General features: G+C 36.8%; 1 protein-coding gene across 2 annotated transcripts in view; it reads left to right on the top strand.

Moving 5' to 3' along the window:
- The window catches only part of MEI4 (meiotic double-stranded break formation protein 4), a 148,537-nt gene extending 133,950 nt beyond the window's left edge, over positions 1-14,587 (top strand). Inside the window, exon 6 of one of the 2 annotated variants that reach the window (XM_054821875.1) lies at positions 12,947-14,587. In XM_054821875.1, coding sequence (XP_054677850.1) covers positions 12,947-13,198 — 252 coding nt within the window. In that variant the 3' untranslated portion in view covers positions 13,199-14,587. The remainder of the gene's footprint in view (positions 1-12,946) is intronic. The other variant, XM_054821876.1, reaches the window with a different exon arrangement.
- Positions 14,588-15,031: the final 444 nt, after the last annotated feature.

A 15,031-nucleotide genomic window follows, 5' to 3' on the forward strand; every position in this document is an offset into this window, starting at 1 on the left:
GTGAAGACCATGGTGAAGCAGGCTGTCCCCCTGCAGCCCATGGAGGAAGGATGAGGGGGTGCAGAGATTCCACCTGCAGCCCGTGGAGGACCCCACGCCGGAGCAGGTGGAGGCACCTGAAGAAGGCTGTGACCCCATGGGAAGCCCATGCTGGAGGAAGTTCCTGGCAGGACCTGTGGCCCCGTGCAGAGGGGAGCCCACACCAGAGCAGGTTTGCTGGCAGGACTTGTGACCCCGTGGGGGACCCCACGCTGGAGCAGTCTGCTCCTGAAGGTCTGCACCCCGTGGGAGAGACTCACGTTGGAGAAGTTCGTGAAGGACTGTCTCCCATGAGAGGGACTCCATGCTGGAGCAGGGGAACGATGAGAGGAGTCCTCCCCCTGAGGATGAAGAAGCAGCAGAAACACCGTGAGATGAACTGACCGTAACCCCCATTCCCCGTCCCCTTGTGCCGCTGGGGAGGGAAGGTTGAAGCCGGGAGTGAAGTTGAGCCCGGGAAGATGGGAGGGGTGGGGGGAGGTGTTTTAAGAGTTGATTTTATTTCTCATTGCTCTACTCTGTTTTGCTTAGTAATAAATTAGATGAATTTCCTCTCTAAGTTCAGTCTGTTTTGCTCATGATGATAATTAGTGAGTGATCTCTCCCTGTCCTTATCTCGACCTACAAGCATTTCGTTATGCCTTTTCTCCCCTGTTTAGTGAATGAGGGGAGTGAGAGAGCGACTCTGGTGGGCACCTGGCCTCCAGCCAGGGTCAACCCACCACAATCATCATCATCATCATCATCATCATCATCATCATCATATAATGCTCAGACTACAGATCTATCTTCAGTAATTATTGCATGATATCATAAATTTTTGAATTAGAAGCATTTTCCGGTCTGTAATCCTTCCTGTATATTTTTTACACTTTTTTCTGCTTCAGAAATTGAAAAACTGATGGACAATTTATAGTTTAATCTCTTTCAGGTTTACGTTGCTTTTTTGTGTTCTGTTAGGATGCTGCAATTTTCACACAAGGTGCAGAAGATTTTTGGTTTCAAAAGGATCTTTCTAACTGTAACGGTCTTCAGAGTTACTCCTGGCATGCTGAATTTTAGAGGCCCAATCTTGAACTGCATATCACTGCTTTCCAGCACCAGTTTCACTGTGACACTCACAAGTTCTAAACTGCTGCTCTGAAGCTCTTAAAACCCTGCCTTTTACATTACTGTGCTGCTGTAGCATTTGAAAAAACCAAACAAACAAATTAAAAATGTGAAAATGTCTAGAAAACTACTGGTTTGGGGTTTTCCAAAAGAGTATAATGGAAAATTAATGGCGAAGTAAAATTTGAAAGAGAAACCATATTTGCTCACAGTCATATCCATTTAGTTTCTGTAAAGCCAAAAAAGATTGTAGGAAGCAATCTGTTCTGTTTTCTGTTTTGTCATGTTTTAGTCAAAGGAGTAATTGCTTGTAAAATTAAGCTTTACAGCATGTATATAAACTTTTAGATACACTGTAGTGTACTCATGATTTCATGATATATTTTGTATGATTTTCAACTAAATATTTTGCTTCTGTAATTTTTCACATATTTAAGCTGAATAAGCAACATGATTTTTATATCGTTAAATTCTATTAATCAGTTCAAGATTTATTCTACATACATATTCCACATACTTTAAATACATTAAAGAAGAAAGTAGCACTGCTTGTCTATCCTGTCTACTTTTCATGAAATTGTGATGTCCTGCTGTGCCTCTTGAGTCTTCCAGTTAAAATTTGGAAGAGTCTGGTGATGGTATTCTCTGAAAGTTGGGAGGAGGTTATGGGATTTGATGACGTAATTGTAGTGAAAGCTGGTGGTTTAGGCAGATGCTAGAATCATTGAAACACCTTATTTTGTTGTCTTGTTTCATAGACATATCTAAGGGAAATATTCATCCATTTTAGGTAACTAGTTTGTGAAAATGCTGTATTTATATGGAATATAAATATTTTCCTAAAGATTATTTTCTGTACAAGAAAACATAAGATTCTTTCCAAAACAAGACAAAGGATAAGTAGATAAATAAAATAGTTCTTCCTAAAACAAAGACAAAGGTTGACTTAGTTGAACATTGCCTTGAATAGTCATACAATATCCAGCCTCTAAATATGGAAGAGAAAAAATAACTGCATAATCAGAAGGAAACCTGTTGTCTTTAGCATTATCCTTTTTTATTTATGAAAAGTATACGGAGACCTTGATTCATTGGATCAAAGTGATTCAGAAAGCAGATGTCACTTTTTTTCTTACAGATCTTAGGCTTGGGTTCCAACCAGCTTTGCCCTTTTCCTCATGTAGAGCAGTGCCTAGAATCACTCCTCTTGCTCTTTATTAGGTGTTTTGTTTTTCATGGCTTTTCTATTTTCTTTTGCAGCAGATAAATACAAGCTTCGAGTACATATTGCGTTTTCAGTTAGCCCAAAACCCGCTAGATTTGCTTCTGTTCAGGCCTTTTTTCTGTGCGATTCTGAACCTGCGTGGTAGATTCCATCTCTGGCTTTGGAGGAAAGACTGAACTCACTGAAACAGAAGTTGTTTGTGGTGCATATAGAGCCATGGGTTGCAAGCTTCCTGAGCTGAAAACAAGCTTTACTTTGCCTGGGAAAGGGAAGGGGATTTTCTTCTCTGAAGTAACTTAATGTCGGTACTGGGTAGGGCAGCTAAGTAGACTGGGACATAGAACACAAGAATGACCATGCTGTCAGACCAGAGATCAAATATTCTGCTTCTGACAGTGGTTATAGTAGACATTCAGGGAAGAGTTTGGAAATGTTTCCAGGAACATTCTCCCAGTATCCAGCAATTTGGGCTATCTAAGGTGGGGGGTGACTCTTTTTACGTAAGTATCAGTGGATTTCGCTATCATACAGCTGTTGACTTTCACGCCATGCAAGCTTTCAGCTTTCACAGTATCCTGCGGCAAGCAGTTTAAATGCACGTTGTGTGATAACCTACTACTTTGATTTGTTTTCGACCAGCCATTTGCCACTTACTAGTTTCGTTTGATACTTTCCATCCCTAATATTGGAAGAGATGATTTTAGTAAGTCAAGCTGAATGTGAGGCAAGGTTATCATGCTTTTAAAAAAAACCAAAAAAAAAGCCTTGTGAGATGAAAAGCATGTTCAAAAGCTTCTTTTCAAAAATAAATTAATTATGATTAAGTACTAGTAAGCGTGTATCTTGCATTACTGTCAGGATTGTGTTTGTTAGAGCCACTAAAGCAAAGTGATTGTTGTTTATTTTCAGTACTTCTGTGCGTTTTCTAAAGATATGTGAACTTCTGACAAATATTTTGAAACTAATATAGCTATATTTTTCAGCAATCCATTGTTTTCTGATGTGATTTTAATTAATACAAGACTTTTTGTTGTTGTTGTTATTCAAAACTTAATGTTATTACCTTAGTGTCATTCTTTACCTATAAAAATGTTATATATATGATGTTTACATTCAAGACTTGCTTAGATTACTAGCATTGTTGTATACTTTATGACATTTCCTGTAGGATGAGAATATAATTTCTTATGTCAACAATGTCTGTTATTTTATTGATATGGTTATTGCATATGTTACTCCTACACTTGCTTGTGGTAAATGAAAGAAATGCACATCAGACGATGAAGGGACGTTGTGAACATGTTACCTCTCGCCTTTCTGCTAAAAACAGAAGCTTGATATGTATAAGGTTGATCCAGGGAACTGAGTGGAAATTTTTAAGGAGAGACAAGTCTGCCTGTGAACAGAACACAGTTCTGTCTGGGAAGGCCAGTTCAAACATCAGCTGCAATGAAGGCACTGTAGGGTTTCTGGTCAGGAGTTGCTTCCTCACCACTTTTAAGAACACTTGAAAAGAAGAAAAAATATAAGAGCTCTTTTCTGTCCTACTCCTTGCTTTTCTTAAGGGCAGTAGCTACTAAATGGGGAAACTGATGGGTTGACAGCTTGTAATCTTCCTGCTCTGTTAGGTTGTTTTTCTGATATGTTAGAATAACTTTGGTATGATACTTGACCTTCCAGTTATAAAATCTGGATGCTTATGTACTAAGGCCTCCGTCTTTGTAATTTTCTCAGTTTCCACTAGTAATTAGCAGCTTATTCATAACCACATCTAAATTATCATCTGTCTTCCATCCTTTGACTCCCTGAAAGATAAACAGAACATGGATAGAGAAAGAGAAATCCCAAATGGGACTTTGAAGATGGGGTGGAAGATGAGGCAGAACAATGTGGTACAGTCTGTTGTCAGTTATTGATGCCTGATTGGAGTTGAAAGTCAACGTAAATTGTATTAAGGCTCCTTTTTGGAGGGAAGCATATATCTGAGGGAGCTAAAAATAGTTTTTTGCTCTATAGTTGAATTGACAAGTCTCTTTCCTCCACTTTCCCACAGTTCTGTTTTCCTGTGAGTTTACAGGAAAGGAAGCAATTCCTCCTCTTCAAACAGGAAAAAAAAAAACAACAAAAAAAAAAAACCCACAAACAACCCCAACAAAAACTTTTCTCTGATACTGAAGTATTCATAACTGAGAAATTTCATTAAATTATTTTTGTCGGTTTCTTTCTCTTTTTTCCCTGGTTGTGACTTTGCATGCAACTGACTGGTCTACAACTTTACTTTTTTTAAAAATTAGAAATATGCTTAAGTAGGCCATTTGATTTGGCAGGACCCATACTGTGATAGATACTTGCACAATCTTTATTTCAGATTCTTTTCTGAAAACATAATAAAAATTCAACATATTTCATGTTTCAGCTTGTCAAGAATTGATTTTTTTTAATTCTAGAGCAGATTTCAAAAATAATATATATGACAGAAGTAACAGTTGAGGTTTATGCTTTGCAGATTGGAGTAAAATAGGTTTATAAATTCCCATTATCCCAAGAAGTTTCATATGTTCATTTTTTTCATTGTTCTCTCTATATCTTGAGATTTCTTAGTGGCTCATATTTTAGCTTTCTTTAACAGGATAGCGGGGATTAGAATTTACTTTTTAAAGCTTTCTGTGTCTTTGTTATGTTACTTGGAAGGCAATTGTTATGATTCTTACTCCAAAATGGAAGCTTGAATGCTCTACTGCTGGTATATTTTATTTTTTACAATATGTTGTGGAAATCATATTACTAGGTAAGAATAATATTGCTTAAGATGACTTGGGAATTTCTTGTAATTCAGTGTTTCATATTAAGGGCTAGTAACAGATGACCCTCCTAAATGATATGTGGAAGAGGCACAATGCATAGATGTCTCAGGGATAAGCATCTTCCCCTTGGGTGATAGAATTTAAAGTGCTTGTTCTCTTTGCTATATCAGAAGTATTTTCCAAGGTATGACAAATTATGTCTGGGCAGACATCATTTCCACAAGATTCTTACTGTTGCTTCTGAACCCTCCCTAGCTTGAGGCTGGCTGGGACATCTAAAGTGTTGCTGACAATATGCTGCTCAGGACTGTAGTCACTGCACACGCTGTAGATTCATTTGTTCCAAGAGTTTAGCTGATAGTCCCTCCTCTGGAATTTAACTTTCACAAATGTTAGTAATTCCTTGGCCCTGTCTGCAGGCACATTTGGTCTTGATCTGTAAGCAGAATTCCTGAATCTTAGATAGCTACTTGAGAAGAAAGTGATAGTGTGAATAAAGACCACACAACTAGAAATTCTAGAAATTCAGATCCCATTGAATAAAAGATCAAAATACTTTGAAAGGTTGGGGGGGGGGGGTTGGTTAGTATAAATTTAGATAAGGAATTCTAGGTGATGTGAATTTTGGTGTAGATACTGAAAGAGGGTGTAAATCAGTTTGAACTTTCTTGGCAGATGAATATTGACGTGGTTAATGAGGATTATGGTTACTGGGAGGGATGTTAGGGAAATAGGTGTTTCAAATCACAAAACAAAAAGCAATTAAAGAGGAATGCTAATCAACTAAAAACTGAATCCTGAGTCATGGCAAATTGTAAGGTAAATAAATACCTTTTAACCAAATACAATAGTATTAAAGTCAGAACAAAAAGATTTCTAGTAAGTCTTTCATGCATGCCTGTCTTAAATATTTCAGAGATGCTTATCAGCATGTTATTAAACACTAAACAGCAATTAGAGATAAACTCTTTTATCCTGCTGTGTGCTTTTTTTATACCATGGATATTGTTGGGTTTGTAAATTTTAATGATCCAGGTAGAGGTTATTTACATGCTTGTGGAACATTCAGTTAAAAGACTTTCCGTGTTGTTTTGAAGTAAAATGTCTATGATCCAAACATACATGCTGCACTCCAGAAAATGTTTGGTTTGTGTTTAGGACTTGAACACAGCGATGAGTAGCCTGAATAGGGATTTCTCAAAGGAAAAATGAAGGGTCAAGAACAAAATTCCATGTGAGAATTAATCTTTGTTCATAAAATGAGAATGTATTTCCACTTGAGGAAACAATTCAGTTATTCTTGAAATATATTTGCATTAACCTCCAACTCAGACTGGTTGGGTAGACTAGAACAGTGTTGATTCTACTGAAAACTCAGGTTTGTCAGCATTACCTTAGCAAACACAAAATTTACTATATGCTGATCAGTTGTTGATTGTGTTTCCAGCCAGTCACTTCTTTCTTATTTTTCATTAGGATGATTTAGAAACTTTTTTCCTAGAAAGTGATGCTGTCAATATCTCCCCATTTCATAGAATCATAGAATGGTTTGAGTTGAAAGGGAACTTAAAGATCATCTGGTTCCAAACACCCTGCCACGGGCAAGGACATCTTTCACTACATCAGGTTGCCCAAAGCCCCATCCAACCTGGACCTGAACAATTCCAGGGAGGGGGCATCTCCAATCTCTCTGGACAACCTGTTCCAATGCCTCACCACCCACACAGTGAAGAATTTCTTCCTATTGTCTAAACTAAATCTACCCTCTTTTAGCATAAAGCCATGACCCCTTGTCCTGTCACTACATGCTCTTATAAACAGTCCCTCTCCAGCTTTCCTGTAGGCCCCTTCAGGTACTGGCAGGCTGCTATAAGGTCTCCCTGGAGCCTTCTCTTCTCCAGGCTGAACAACCCCAACTCTCTCAGTCCTTCATTTGGGGACTTGTTTTTTTAATGATATGCTTGTTAGGACAACTGTAATGTTAAAATACTGAAGACAATTTCAGAGAAATATCCCTCCTGTATGCAGGCATAGTGAGCACAGAAATATTTTTTTAATCTCTGTGGACATCAATGGCTGTATTTAGTTTGTCTCTGCCTTGTTGTTTAGTCCCAGATCCTCCTTCCTCTTAGTTCCAGATGGAGCAACCCCTCCTACTTCCAGAAAGTCAAGGCAGGAAATAAAATAAAATAAAATAAAATAAAATAAAATAAAATAAAATAAAATAAAATAAAATACGTTGGGGTAACTGACCATAAAGCAGCATACCCAGGATTGTGTATCTCTAGGAACATGTAAATCAAGTTTAGACATTTTCTAACAGGCATGCTCCACTTCAAATAGTTTGAAGTAGATTGGGTAAGTAAGTCCCGTGTTCTGTGTTACATGGGACATCAGCTCACACTTGTTCTGTGGCCCATGAATCTTCATTTTCTTGCCAAGAATTCAGTGTGCACGTGTACCTGCCTGTACCAGCAGCCTTCTGCAAGGAAGCAAGGGGTACTGGGACTGGTTGCTGAGATGATGCGTTGGTTGGTGATAGACTATTTCAAGGTAGATATACGCTCTTTGCCTGCTTCTACCTGCTCTAAAGAATTTCTAGGAGCTTTGGCCCCCATTTGCTTCCCTGAGGATGAGACGGGCCTGAGGATGAGATGGGGGATTTTTGCTGGAAATGGCTAGATGAAAGATTTGGTTCTGTTCTGTCCTCCATCCTCCTTAACTACCTAAGTGATCGCAGCCCAGCAGCTGGCGGTGCTGCAGTTCCTGCTGCCTCTGCTTTGGTTGAAGGGCAATATGAGCCAGGCTTTAGCAGTTCCTGTTATTTATTTCAGTCTAGCCTTTATGCTTCTCTGAAAAGTATGCATGTAAAAGAAGAGAAATACCAACTTTTAACACCTGATGTTTCAGTGAAATTTGAAATAGAATTTCTTGGGACATAGAAGAGACACCTTGGTAGCATAAAAGTTATATCCCTGCTGAACAGTAAAAGTTTGCCAAGAAATGGACATGGAAAAAGTTGCAAGAAAAAAATAGCAACAAGCAAACCTGTTAGAATACAATGGATTGAGGAAATTTGGGCAGAACACTTTTCTGCTAAAATAGCCATCTTCTAGAAGTGTCAATTTTATGATTTTCTAAACAGCAAAGGTGTATAAACACTCATCTTTCCAGTTTAATTTGAATTTGTATCACTATGTCAGTATTTTATAGAGCATTATGTTGTGTATAATTATTTGTTGCAATATACATTTAAACTTGGTATCTTCATAGGACTAAAAAAAAGGCTAAACAGGTTTTGACTAAACTATAAGGATAGAAAAGGAGGAAAGCTTTTTGTCATTAATCAAAGATAATGGTGCTTCTAGATTAATTTTAATTGTTTTGTGAGAAATTTCAGCATTTCAACATTCCATTCTAAACCAAAAATAAGTTTTCCCAAGTTAGACCTGTTTCTGACTTATTCTGGAAAGCATACAGGTGCTGCTGACACTTCATCCGTAGCCTATGTAAGTATCTGAGTTGCATGGAAGCAAATACTAGTTGCCATGAACATAAGCTCTTTCTTTTAATCTGTTTTGTATTTGCACTGGTAAAGTATTGTCCTCATTCTATAGGCCCTTTGAGACATAAAAGGAATAAATGTTATTTGCCTGTACTCAGAAGGTAGTATCAGTCTTCTGCATGTGAAAATTCCAGCCTCATCAGGCTGCATCACTAGAAATACAAGTTGTGTCTGGTAAATGGCTTAAGAATTGTAGAGAATTTCTTCAAAGCTAATATTTATTCTCCTTTTCTTGTTTTATATTGCTGTTGTTGAGGGCATTTGAATAAATTATATAAATGTGCATGAACGACTAAGAAATGAAAACAGAAATTGCACTTAGAATATCACTTGGGATTTTTTCTGAATCTGGTTGTGAATAACCCTCAGAAATTACATCCACCATTCTGTGATGGTTCCTTCAATTAATTCTGTGCTTTCAGATCCCTACTTTTTGTCCAAAATTTTGCTGAAGACCCCAACTCCAAATCTGTCCGATAAGAGAGCAGTGGCTTGGAATTTGATCCAGGACCATCTGATCTGTTGCTTTGCAAAGAGGAGGTATAATAAAGGCCCAGGGACCTAGAATGCACATGGCTTTTTAGCATTCTGTCATCGCTGCCTACATTTTTGAGCAGTTTGTTAATGTCTTAGTACCGGTTTTTATGATAGCATTGTAAAGAGGACAGGTTAGAGAACTTCTTCCCTGCTTTCACATTATGTAGTAAATATGTGTGCTATTCCAGGTGGTCACCCTATAATGTAGGAGGAGCTTGGAGAATTTATTTCAGCCAAAAGCTTTGACACTTCCTGCGTTTTGAGCTTGGTGATGTAAATATATGAATTCTGATTAGCACATCATCAAATCCAGCCAGGAGATCCTTGTACCCCTTGTTTCCATCTTATGTAAAACTGAATATTAATTAATCATTTTTATAAAATTCATTAAATTTGAAAAGTTTGTTTGGATTGAGAAATCATAATAAGAAAATAATTTCAAAAGTTAAATTCAGAACTGAGATGTGTGCAAAATGCATCTTACTGCTAAGAAACACATTTCCAAATACTTGGTGAGGAAAAATCATCAAGGACTGATCTCACAAGCAAAATAGTGTCCAAAACCCATATCACATACCCATCTGATCTGTATAAAGAGAGATTATCTTAAAATTCTTTCTGAAAAACAGAGTTAGTGTTAAAGTTATTTAAACTTGATATTAATATATTCTGGGATTGTAGCCTATATATAAGGTTTGCTTTACAGACATACCTTCTGAACTTTCTGGATGGACTAGCTGTGTGTGCGTCTATGTACCTACGCCACTACCCACTTACACACGTTGGTGAGCAAGATGAATAGGTCTGTTATCTGACTCTGCACCGTTAGCTAACAGTAAAGGTATTCCTCTACAAATCCTGTAGCATAAATGTGCATTGGTAGTAATTGCATCAATTAGTGCTACAAAAGACATCTAACGAAAGAAATGGAGACACGTTTTGTTCAGATTATTAAATGGATTGGAAAGGTTAATAAGCCTTGAGCCAGAAAATGATTCTTTTTTCCTGGTTTTATAAAACAATATTTCAAAGTGCATTTGTGCCCTGAAAAGCAATTACCTCAAAAAAATGCTTCCTCCTTGCCATCAGACTTACCCTTTCTGTTCAAAGTCAGTTCTGTGTGGCTAAAATCATTTGCCTTTAGTGCAGTAGTATTTGCAGAGGAAAGAGAATTAGTTAGCTTGTGGTTTCTATTATCCATAATCAATTAGGTAGTTTACTAAGTTGCAATTAGTTGCACTTTTCAAGACCCACTGAAAGTAACACAATTGCTTAACTGCTTGGAAGAGCCTGAGGTTATGGGGATAAGTGAAGTGACATAATTTGCCTACTGAAACATTTTCTATTGATTCCTCATGCGAAAGGAAGATATGAGTGAATTTACAAGGCCAACACTTAAGAAACAAACAAAGGGGTTTGCTTGTAACATTTTACTTCTAATACCCAAATTCCAGGAGCTAAAAGCATAGAACTTCAATTTATGTTTCTACATAGTCATTTTTCTGGGCACAATCATACTTTATCACTGCAAAGAGTTTCAGGACATGGTACATCTGAGGATTCTAGTTTAGAATGGGATGAATTACGTCCTGAAAGACCCTGAGAACTACTCAGCTGCCAAAACTCAGACATTTAATACCATTCTGGATGCCCTAAGGTACTCCTCCTGGCTTACAGCTGCTGACTCTTATGTAAAGCTCTACTCATGCACATGCCTTGGATACCCTTGGACAGCCGAAATGGCAGTAGATTCTACATTCAAGCAACCGAGTCCCACCCCCTGCTTCCCTCTGTTGGCTAAAGCAGGGACCAAGGATAAGTCTCTCAGCTGCTTGATGCCTACATTTGGTCAGATGACTCCTACACTGAAAGTCTGAAGAGCAGACTTTGTAGGCCTTTAGAATCATCTTTTCTCTAGAAATTCAGGAAATCACTAATACCAGTTATTTTCTCAACTTAGAAAGCTGTAATTTAGTCAAATAAGCAAAAAAACCCCACATTTATCTTACTGGTATTAGTTAGTAGTCAAAACAATCAGTGTATAGGCATGGTTGTGCTGGAGTCAGGTGCTTGGTATTTGAAGAAACAAGACTGTCTTGTTACCTCTGCTTTAGAAGAAGATTTTCCCTAATTATACAATTTGATTTAATTGGACTTTAAAAGTATGCAAATACTTAATTTTTTCCTTTTATATTTTTTGTTGTCTGTTGTGATAAGAATGTCGATATTGAATTCTGGCAGCAGGTTTTGAACTGCAGGTTTTTGTTACCAGGTTCCAGAGAGACGGAACTGGACCATGTAAGACCAGGGCTAATAATTTTTAAGCAATTAACCTAATTTTCAAGATGTCTAGAAAACTCAGCAAAATTACTTTGTTACATTGAGGCTTTGCAACAGGATGGCTACGGTGTCTTCGAGCTGTCCCTGAGGTGGGAGGTTACGTGGAAGCCATTACCCTAGGGAGCTTCAACACAGATTTTAGATTTAAGAACTACCATCTCAGAAGGACGGTGAGCAATCCCTGAGCCACCATCTACTGCAGAGGTAGCTAGGAGCAGCCTTACCTGAGGAAGGCAGAGCTGTCTTTTTTGTTAGATTCTAGTGGAATCAAAAATGGCTGACATTGTTTGTAAAAACAACTATTATATAATAAATTCCACACTTTGGAAAGTCTAGCAGTATGCAGTTTAGGGTGGGTAAATTATTTGATACTGATTCATAGACCCATGTTGAAGCCTAGACCCATCTTGCTTTGTATCACAGGCCTAAACAGTTGTTTAGGCTTGCTAGAGCTGTTGATCCATTTTCTAAACTATATAATTAATTTTCTAGCAGCCCTGATTTTTACCTTTCAGTTCTGATCATCTAGCTGCTGTAATTGCAGCCTTTTTCAGAACAAGGTCATTTCATATTATCAGTAGATTTTGCTGTTAAGGAGGACACAGAATTTCATTCCAGAGAGACAACTCCCCAAGGTTTAAGTTTTTATCTTACCAGTTATTCCCTATGTACGGCAGAGATTCTGAAAGCTTTGGTTTGAAATTGCGGTTTCCAAATACAGGACAGGTAAATTTATATTAGATAAAGCTGTAAGGCTTTTAATGAATTCATGGTTTGGTCAGTGAGCTTATTTGGCAAACTGACTCTTCCACTTTGCAAGTGACTCAGATATGTAGTACTGGTTTGTGTATTTTCTATTGAGAATTTGGACTTTTTATTTGCTTTCTAGAGGCATCACTTGAATGGATGATTGTCTGTATTTGAGAGTAAAAAAAATTTTTACTTGTCATTTTATTTCTCAGAAACCAGAAATCAGCCAATTTTAATGATATGCCTAAAACAAACAAAGCTTTTGCTGTTGTTTATCTGTAGAGCATTATTGTATGTCACAGCCTGTGGATAATTTGGTAGAGAAAACCCTCTCTGACTCATAAACAGGAGGTTATGTTGACTTTTCATTTGGTGGTATGATGGAGACTTAGTTGTTTGGCTGTTATCACAAAAAGGAAAACGTTTCTAGAAGTAATCATACTGAGCATATAACTGTTCTGATTATATAAATACTACTGCGGATTATAACATTATTCCTTAAACTGTCATCTGAGATGGTGGGCTGCAGAAGCATTTTCACACTGTGCTTACGTATCGATTTTTCTTTATTCCCAGATGCAGGCCATGTATGACATTACCCAGTATGAGAATATTTTTTCTTTGTGCATGATTCTGGAACAACTTCTTCAAAATGAGACAGAAGAAAGTAACGTTTCAAGCTCAGACTATGATGGAGAAGAAAAAATCAAATTTCTGAAGAACCTTGATCAAATTATTCTTCACCTCTCAGATGAATTCCCTTTGTTTTCTTTATATTTATGGAGAGTGAGTGTTCTTTTGAACTCAGCTCAGATGCAAATTGATTAAAACAAGCAGCCTACTTTTTAACAGTGCATTTGTTGTGCATTGAAAAGTTTTAGAGCCAGACAAGAAAATTGCCATTATTGGAAAACATTTACTTTAAATGACAATTTATTTCCAATTTTAAATTTGAAAAAATGTAGTAATCCAGGTGCCATTTTGAATAAATGCCTTCTCTCATAATGGAAAACAATGTGTTGGTGTTTGCATACACAGTGAAAATGGCAACAAAGAAAGTTGTTTCATCTGCTGTTTACAATAAGCACTATGAATTTTAAAGTCAAGACACAACTTGTGTGTAGAGCTTCCCATGTAGGCAAATAATGCCTGTCTTTTAAGAGTTGTGTAGCTTCTGTGTGCTTTAGAGACAACGGCTGGTTGGCAGAAATAAAAACATTTATTTTTAAACTTGGTAACATCACTACGAATTCTTCTAGGACAGACTTAGTTTCTCATTGAATCAAAAGCCGTTATCTGAGCAAATTAAAATCTGGTGCTTAGTTTTACAGCTTTCTTACATTCATTGTATACTGACTGCTTGGCTTTACTTGTGTATGCACAAATATAGGCACAGTAGGCCTAATTCACTCCGAGTTGACTAATGATTTCAAAGGTATAATCTGAATAAATTTCACTCCTTTAATGATTACTTTAAACTTTTATGTTCAAAATTAATGAATATTGATTAAATTCCCTTTGTATATTTATGTATTGTCTGATTTATAAAATTTTATTTCTGTGTGATGGAATTTTATTCATAATAATAATTAATATTTTAACAGAAATCATCTAAACATAGAAGGCCTTTCAAATATGAGTTCAACAATACCTTAACTGATCCAGAGTCTTCAATAAATTTAGAGGGCAACTATTATGATGAACAGCATTTTTTTTCTAACAGATAAATAACATTTTAGTTTTATTATGTCTCCTAGTAGTGCATATCCACCATAAATATAAAACATTTTTAGCATTAGTCCTTCTGGTTTCTTCAGATCCATTTTTGTCAGAAGAATCCTCTGAAACACCACTTATTTTAATACTGTAAATAATTTATCTTGTTAATTTGAATGCATTTATTTCAGATAATAAACCTTTGTTTCCTATATATGCAAAATATATGAATATTTACAAAACATGTTACTTTGATGTTGAATTGGCTCCCCAAAGAGTGATTCTTATACTTGTGTAGACACTGGCCACTGTTCTGTTTCTTAAACTTCGTATTTGATGTGTTATATGGTAACATTTGTTTAATGCTTCCTTTTAGCAAACTAACTTTTAACAGAAATCTGCTTCAGTTGCAAAACAAGTGTTCCTGAATGTTCACATTAGAAAATCAGATAAGTTTAGCCAAATTAAAGAAAATAAAGAAGTATGAACGTTTGGTAGCCACTCAGAAACTACTGTGCCCTTTTTGTTACTGCTTTACTTCTGTTTGTTTCGTTAGGTAGAGGATCAGTTCTACCTCACTCCACACCACTGAAAGTATGATTACAAAAAGCGCAAGGAAAGAAATAAACAAAAGGAACTGGTATCTAATTGATATAGTAATTTTCATTTTTTGAAAAAGCTTCATTCAAAAGTATTTTGTAAAGAAAAGACAGAAAACACAGGAGGATACTGGAATCTGTATAATAGCAAAATGTGTATTGTTTCCAGACTGCTGTTCTAAAGAACAGTTTCAACACTAGGTTTCACACCACTACATATTTGCTGATCTATTAGCAAAAAATATTTTTGTTATTAGTAAAGCAGCTCCGACACAAAGGGACACATACTTTCTTCTTTGCAGATTGCAGCGTTTTCTCACCAGCAAGCTTTATAGGCCACTGGAAG

Source organism: Grus americana, chromosome 3 (assembly GCF_028858705.1).
Source record: "Grus americana isolate bGruAme1 chromosome 3, bGruAme1.mat, whole genome shotgun sequence".
Classification (NCBI taxonomy): domain Eukaryota; kingdom Metazoa; phylum Chordata; class Aves; order Gruiformes; family Gruidae; genus Grus; species Grus americana.